General features: G+C 54.0%; 1 protein-coding gene across 1 annotated transcript; it reads right to left on the reverse strand.

Moving 5' to 3' along the window:
* Positions 1–4,882: 4,882 nt before the first annotated feature.
* On the reverse strand, positions 4,883–5,188 carry LOC143169377 (feather keratin Cos1-1/Cos1-3/Cos2-1-like). Its single transcript, XM_076356708.1, has one exon. The coding sequence runs from the start codon at positions 5,186–5,188 to the stop codon at positions 4,883–4,885; it is 306 nt and encodes a 101-aa protein (XP_076212823.1).
* Between the last annotated feature and the right edge of the window lie 3,273 nt (positions 5,189–8,461).

An 8,461-nucleotide genomic window follows, 5' to 3' on the forward strand; every position in this document is an offset into this window, starting at 1 on the left:
CATTTACACATATGTACACACATGAAAGCACATATCCACACAGACCTGTACCCCCACACTTAGATAGATCCAGATGGTCACAACTGTCCATGCGCACCTCCATGAAGGCACCTGTATGTGATAAAACACATACACAGTCATGAACAGACCTGACCAAACACACTTTCAAACACCGTTTGTGCACGCTCATGCTTGCAGGTGCATTACCCCGGGCACACACAGACACACACGTATGTGCGAATGCACACATGAGCACAGCCAGAGGGACATGTATGTGAGCATGAACATGCACACGCACCACTGAGAACCAGGACGCCCAATGCCAGCTCTCAGCCTCTCGGGATGACTCTAGGCAAGTCCTTCAGGCCCCACAGTTAAGGCAATGAATCAGACACCATCAGCTTTAGTGAGCTCAAGTGTTTCACTGTGGTTCAGTCAGCTGTTTTCTCACCAGAAAAGAGAGAGAAACCACAGCAGAATTGAAGCTGCCATGGCCTTTCCAGACATTGAGCATCTCTGTGTCCCAAGTCTGTGGGTCAGGAATAATGTAAAAACTAGAGAAAATCCATATTGTTGCAAACACAAAGAATCCCCACATTACAATAGAAAAAAACTCCTTCAGCCTTAGGTGCTCCCAGCTGTCCTATGTGATCTCCCTAAGGGAGATATCAGGGTGTTGGACCGGCCCCTCCTTTCTAAAGGGAGTGGAGCCCCAGTGGCGTATTCACACAGCAGCAGAGCGTGGCGTGCCCGGGAGAAGCCAAACTCCTCACAGGCTGCAAACACTGAGGCTGGGACACCAGAAATGAGAGTGCCTGATCCCACACCACATCCAACGTGGGCTCCTCCCTCCATGGGTGCACAGGTCCTGCCAGGAGCCTGCTCCAGCGTGGGCTTCCCACGGGTCACATCCTCCTTCGGGCATTCACCTGCTCCGGTGTAGGGTCCTCCATGGGCTGCAGGGTGGATATCTGCTCCACCATTAACCTCCATGGGCTGCAGGGGGACATCCTGCCTCACCATGGTCTTCCCCACAGGCTGCAGGGGAATCTCTGCTCCAGTGCCTGGAGCACTTCCTCCCCCTCCTTCTTCACTGGCCTTGGTGTCTGCAGAGTTGTTTCTCTCACATATTCTCACTCCTCTCTCCGGCTGCAATTGCTGCTGTGCAGGGTTGTTTTCTTCCCCTCCTTCTTAAATATGTTATCACAGAGGCGCTACCACCGTTGCTGATTGGCTTGGCCTTAGCCAGCTTCGGGTCTGTCTTGCTAGAAGCTTCTAGCAACTCTGCACCCCCTGCAGCCCCCCTGCTACCAAAACCTTGCCATGCAAACCTGGTACACTGACTGATCCCAGTAAGAAAGGCACCCAGCCTCTTCAAAGCATTCCTTAAAATGCCATTTATTAGCACTAGAAAGAAAGAGGATAGTATAGGTGATCTTACATCCCTTCAGATGCTGGGAACCCTGAGCTGCTCACCATCAGCTGCTCTCACAGAATGAGAAAATCACAGGACGTTTGAGGTTGGAAGGGACCTCTGGAGGTCATCTGGTCCAACCCCCGCTGCTCAAGCAGGACCACCTAGAGCCAGTTGCCCACAACCATGTCTAGGTGGTTTTTGAATATCTCTAAGGAGGGAGAATCAGCAGACTCCCTGGGATACCTATGCCAGTGCTCAGTCACTCCCACAGCACAGTAAGAAAGTGTTGCCCCCTTGCCAGGGCACAAGTCACTGTACTGATCCCATCCATGGAAGGGTTACCCCATCTTGGTCAGTCGAGCTTTAAAGCATTTTCTTCAAAGGAAACAGCTCTAGTCATCGTTTCCACTGTCAAACACTACAACCCTGCCAGTTGTTTACTGGATGTGAACAAATACCAGCAGCTTTCACATCCTTGTTTCTTAGGATGTAAACCAAGGGGTTCAGCAGGGGAGTAAGAACGGTGTAAAGAACAGCCACCACTCTGTCTAGTGACCCTTTCAAGGTCACTTCCCATGTAGGTGAAAGACACACAGACCATGGAAACAGGCCATGGCAGTGAAATGGGAAGCACAGGTTGAGAAAGCTCGTTGCCTGCCTTCTGCACAGCAGATCTGCAGGATGGTTCTCGCTCTGCACCTGTAAGAAGTGAGGATGGAGAGGAAGCAGCCGAGGGTCACATCCCCAATACTGAAGACGATCACGGCCCTGTTGGCAGAAGTGCCAGCAAAAGCCATGGCCAGGAGGGCTGGCAGATCACCAAAGAAGTGGCGGATGTGCCTGGGCCCACAGTAAGCCAAATGGGAGGTGATTATTGCATGTGGAGCAGGAGCAGGGAACTGGCCAGCCATGTCCCTGCCACCAACCAGACGCACACAGCCCGATGCATGATGGCCCCATAGCACAGAGGGTTGCAGAGAGCCAAGCAGTGGCCATAGGACATGACAGCGTAGAGGAAGCATTGGTCCCTGCCCAGCAGCTGGGAGGAGTACGGCTGGGCCACGCAGCTGTGGAAGGAGATGGGTATGCCCAGTGGCTTGAGGAAGCCCTCCAGCATCTTTGGAAGGAAGACACTGCAGAAGCAGAGATCCAGGAAAGAGAGCTCGCCCAGGAAAACACGCACGGGTGCCCACAGCCTGGAGTCAGCTGTCAAAATTAGCCGGATGAGGAGGTTGCCCAGGACGGTGAAGGTATAGATGGTGAAAAACACAAGAAGGGAAGCACGCTCATCTCTGGTACATGGGGGAGGCCCATGAGGGTGAACTCTGACACGGCACTCTGATTGTTTATCTCCATCCAACCAACACTTCTGTCCCTACAGAAGGAGATATTGTTGCTCCTTCTCCGTGGTAAATCACGCCAGGCCAAACTGTGAATGATGCACGATGCCTGGTGTCTCTTCTCAGCCTTAAGAGACAGACATGTACCGAGTCCAAGCAGGAAAAATACAAATGTTGGATAGTGGTTCCTACCCCAGATTTTGAGAAGAGCCCAGCACCTTGTAGCCCACAGTTTTATTGCTCGTGTGGACTGGAGTGGGGTTGGCGTTCCCAGCAAAGATGTCCGTCTGCAGAATATTACTATTTTTGTCCCCAGAGAGCTCTGCAACAACCATAGCATTTCTGTTGTTAAATTCTGTACAAGTTTCAGAAAACACTGTGCATCCGACTGAGCCAGTAGGTGGTTTAAATCACCATTAAAAAAACCCAAACCTCTGGCAACAATGCCCTTAGTCTGAAGTGTAAAGCCTGCATGGATTCTGTGCCCTTTTCCTGCCTTTCCAGGATCTCCTCAGTTGGGCAGCCAAACCAGGGGTCATGCCAAGAGCCAGTAGCAGCGCTCTGGCAGTGCTTTGGCCAAAGAGCTTACTCGTCTGTCAGAAGAAATGCCATCCCTCCCTCTTCAACAAGGATAATTGCAGATGGTATCATCATTGCGAAGGATGAGAGGTACCTTCCGCTTATTACAAGGCTTAGTGTGGTAGCATAGGAAGTCCACATGAGATGATGATGATGCTTATTAGTAGCATGACTAAGGAAAAGATATTTCAGACATGGAAGTGAAAGGCCTTTATAAATCTTTTGGCCTTCAGTCATTCTGAGATATGCTTCATTAGACATGATCCCTCTTGGTGCAGGACATTTCTGTGGGGATTTCTGGTCTTCCACTTGTACACTTTTGTCAAGTCATCTGGATTTTCATGCAGGAAATAGGATATGAGACTGTAGCGGCTGCCAAGTGACATTTCCACCGATCAGAAGGGATCAGATCTACATGTAAAAAGTCCTCTCTCCTGAGAATGGCAGCCAATTCCTGAGCACAAATTCTCTGGGGGGACGAATGAAGCAGTCAAGAGCTCTGCAGCTGTCTTGGGAAGTGAATGCAGTACCCTCATCCTTGCTGATCTTCACGTTCTCCTGCATGCTCTGTATCAGAGCAATTTGAACTCGCTCAGAAATACACCGTTTCACTGCCCCCATTTCTATGCTGACTGCCCTCAGCTCCCACATGCTTAGCTCCAATTTCCAGCCCCAACACATTCAGCAGCATGGGAGACTTATCCCTGCCAAGGCCTGCTGGCCATGGCCCCTAGATTGGGTGGTGGAGGGAAGAAGAAGGTGGAGTAGCGGCTATGGGCCATCCCAATGGCTGTTCCCTGCTTTACCATGCCTGCCATTCTGCAAAGCAAATCATCTCCCGGAGCCCCACACCCTGCCACCCCAGCACAGCTCTGGCCATTGCAAGAGCAACGCCCTTCCTCAAGAGCTCATGGGGATGCTGACCCCTCAGGGCTTCCTGCCTTTCTGGGCATTTGTGGGCAGACACACAGCAAGGCAAGGCCTGATGGTCACTGGCAGCAGAGCAGCCAGGGATGTCTTCCTCAGCTCCAAGGGATGGTGCCCAAAAGAGGAGCCACGGCAGGGTGTGAAAACCTCCCATTCCTCTGTGAATGGAGAGGGGTCTCCTTGTGCCCTCACCCCCTTCCACCCCTCAGCAACACCCTTCTCCTTTGGCAGTTTGGGGAGTGCCCACAGAGGGAAGGACCACATGGAGGCCAGGCTTGAATGCAGCAGAACTTTAATCAGTCAAAAGAGGGAAACAAAGTCACTCCGAGTGGAGGACAGCAGTGCAGGGAGCCCTGGGGGCAGCCGAGAGTCTACGCTCCTTGGCCGTGGAGAAGTTCCTGCGTGATGTCTGTCTGCCTGCCCCATAGAGGGAGATGAGCCCCACCAGGCTGGCCCTGGTGGGAGCTTGCTGCCAAGGGGAACCAAAGCAAACAAAGAAAAGGGAGAGAAAGGCAAGGTCGGTCAGCTATGCTGAAAACAAAATCCAGAAGATCGATCCTCTGCCCAGCACCGTGTTCTGAGTTCCTCAAGGTGTCTCCCTGGGGCTTGCCCAGCGTCTTTAGCAGGGGAGGCACCTTCTGCCACCATAGCGGCTGGAAATGCCAGAGAGGTCACAGCACCCAGAGGTGATGGGCACTCCATCACAGCTGAGGATGCTGCCAACAGCAGCGGAGGTGGAGGAGCCCACAACGGTGTTCTGTGGGAAGGAGCTGAGGATGGGGCCAGGCAGGGTCACCACCACGGGAGAGGGCTGGATGACGACGGTGGAGTTCTGGCACTGCCTGACACAGGGCTCATTGCAGCTGTTGGCCAGTGGGGTGGGGCCGCAGGGCCGGCATGGCAGGCACTGGTTGTAGCAGGACATGTCTCTGGGCTGGAGGTGCACCTGGGAGAGAGGACAGGGAGGAAGCACAGTACAAGGGTGAGTGAGGAGCAGCCTGGTTACACTCTCACAAAGGAGACAAGGCCACTACTGAGTGGGGAGCTGGAAGGTGTGCCAGGAGCCACACAGTCTTCATTGCCCTACAAAGAGTAGCCTGGCACAGGGAGGCTCTCTCTGAATTCATAAACCAAAAGCCACCTCAGCCACATCCCAGCCTCTCTCTAAGCAGACCTTCTCACTGCTTCCCTCTCTCATGACAGGAAAATTCAATTCCCAGCACAGGCCAGAGCCAATATCAGCTGAGATGTCCATCGAGAAAAGATCTCGCTTTGGAAAAGAAGGAGAAGGGGCTTCAGACTCACCTGGCTCCCAAGGAGAAGGAGGCAAGAGAAGTGGATGGGAGAGCAGGGACTTGGGCTGGCTTTTATGCCTGCCCTTCATTGCTGCAGGACCAGAGGCACCCTTTGCAGAGGTAACAATTTTCTGACAAGCTCATCTTGAATGCAAACCATCACAGCTAATGATATGGGCTGTGCTTTGATTCCCTGCACTGTTGCCTTTTCATGTCCAGGTTTGTGCCATGACCATTCCCCAGTGAAGGCTTCTTGAGCACTGGGATGAAAGGCCCTGGGATTTCTTGGGCAGGAATGCAGCAGTGCGGGCAGAAGACTCAGCTCAAGGGCTGGACGGGTCCAAGCAGGCAAGTGACATCAGCCTGGGTCAGTCTGGTGGGGCTGTTTGCAGTGTCATTCTCAGGAAGAAGTGCCAGCAATCTTCAGCTGGACACCATGGGCTCTCGTGCATGAGGACATGCCATGTCCTTCTCTTTCCCTCCCTCCTCAGCTCACTCTGATTCCTGGTCACCTGTTGTTGCCTCCCCAGGTATATGCGTTGTGCTGCTACGTTTTGACTCCATCCTGCCTAACACTGCCCAGTCCCCAGGGATCTTCAGCACAGTCCATGGGCTGTTGTGTTCCAATGTCTGTTCTTGTCTTGTGTGTACTTGTAAGCAGCCAGGTTTGTGTGAATGCACGTGGGAGCACAAATTTGTGCATAATTCCATGCGGGTGTGCATGAGCCTGTGTGTGTGTGTGTGTCCTTGTGTGTCACTCATCACGAGGGAATGTGCTGCTCATGGCAGAGAGAGACACTCTCCACTGCTCCCTCCATGAGCACGACAGGGCAGCAGGTTCCCAGGGTCAGAAGGAGCCTGAGCGCAGCCCAACGGTGATGGCACCAGCCTGCTAGAGATCTGTCCAGGGAAGGGGCACTGCAATGCAGCCCCTGTCTCCTGAGCCCTCCTTTTCGTTTCCAAAGCTCACACTCCGCTGCTGCCCATTTCAGGCCCCAACAAGGATGGTTTCACTCCAGCTTGGATCCTCGGTTGAATTCAGTGTAACAACATTGGGAGTGCCTCAGCATGGCTGGCAGTCCCCCCTGCCTGCCTCTCCAGGCCAGGACACAGCTGCTCTCCCCAGTGCTAGAGAGTTCAAAAGGATGGGGATGGCTTTATGGGCAGGGAGAAAGGCTGAGGAATCCTGCTGACCATGTGCTGGCCATCCCTGAGTGGAGGGATGGGGAGGAAAGAGGAAGGGAGAAAAGGGGAGGGAAGGGGAGGGAAGGGAAGGGAAGGGGAGGGGAGGGGAGGGGTGTATCTAGAGTTTAGCAAGACCTTTGACAGCCTCTCTCATACTTCCTTTATGACCAAATCAGTGACAAATGCGTTCAGTGATAAGGTGGGTGGAAAACTGGCTGGACTACCAGGCTCAGAGAGTTCTGACCTTGGTCCAAAGCCCAGATGGCTGACACGTATTAGTGGGGTCTAGTAGTAGGGATCAGCAGTAGGACCAATACTGTTTGATGTTTTCATGAACACCATGAGTACTGGGCAGTGGGGAACTCCCAGCAAGTCTCTGGATAACACCCAGCGAGGGGAACGGGCCGGAACTGTCACACACGGCTCCTGTTCAGAGGACCTGGACAGGCTGGAAAACTGGGCTGACTGGAACCTCCTGAAGGCCAAAAAGAGTAAGGGCAAGGTTTTGCATCTGATGGAGGAACCAGCCCATGCAGTCACGCAGGCTGGGGGCTGGCTGCCTGGGAAACAGATCCACAGGAAAGCATGTGTGGTTTGAGGAGACACCCAGCTGAACATGAGACAGCAGTGTGCCCTTGCAGCAAAGGTGGTCAAATGCATCCTGAGCTGTGTTAGTCAAAGTGTTGCCAGCAGGTCCAGGAAAGTGACCCTGCCCCTCTGGCCCTTGTGAGACCACATCTGGAGGACTGCGTCCAGGTTGGGGCTCCCTGCTCTAAGAAGGGTATCGACATACTGACGTGAGTGCAACAAAGGCCACTGAGTCGATTAGGGGGCTGACAAACATGATGTGCGTGGAGAGTGTGAGAGAACTGGGCCTGCCCATCTTGGAGAAGAGAAGGCTCAGGGGAGACCTTCTTGCTTTCCACAACTGCTTTTTCAGAGGTGACATAGAAGATGGACCTAGTCTCTGGAAGTGCCCAGGAGACAGGACATGGGGAGTTCTGATTAAGCAATAGGCTAAAAGAAATAGTGAGGAAAGGAACGGGTTTCCCAGGTTGTACAATGTCCATCCTGGAAGGTGTTTAAGAACAGACTGAATGTGACCTTGAGCAACCTGGAACTAACGGGATCTGTTCCAAACAGGGGGTTGATCTAGATGACCTCTGCAGGTCCCTTCTCACCTACATTCTGACTGTGAAATTCCCACCTTGCCCCTGTCCTCCCTGACCCCTGCACGCCCACGGGCACATGTGCCCTCACACCCCCTCTGCCACAACACAACTCTTAGCCATTGTGCTGGGACTGCGGAGGGGCAGCTGAAGGGAGGCTCTCAGCCTCCTCCCTGCCATCCGCAGGGAATCAGTGGCTGCTGTTTCCAGCCCCTGAGCTGGGAGACAGCCATGGGAAGCTGGTCCATCTCCTGGGTCAGGGCCCTGCAGCTGTCCCCGGCTGCAGCGGGCACTGTGCACGCTTGTTCTTGCTGGGGAGCCCTGGCTGGAGGAGGGGAAGAGTCCACTTCCCAGGACAGCAGCTTGTGGCCCTGCAGAGCCACCGAGCACTCTTAGCCCGGGCGAGACCCCGGGCGGTGCCGGCGCAGGGCTCCGCGCCGGGGCGGAGCTGGCGGCGGCGGAGAGGAGAGGAGAGGAGGCGGGGGAGAGGAGGCGGCGGTGCCGGAGCAGAGAGCCGGGGCTGGCGGGGGGCAGCGAGGCGCGGGCGGC

Source organism: Aptenodytes patagonicus, chromosome 20, assembly GCF_965638725.1.
Source record: "Aptenodytes patagonicus chromosome 20, bAptPat1.pri.cur, whole genome shotgun sequence".
NCBI lineage: Eukaryota > Metazoa > Chordata > Aves > Sphenisciformes > Spheniscidae > Aptenodytes > Aptenodytes patagonicus.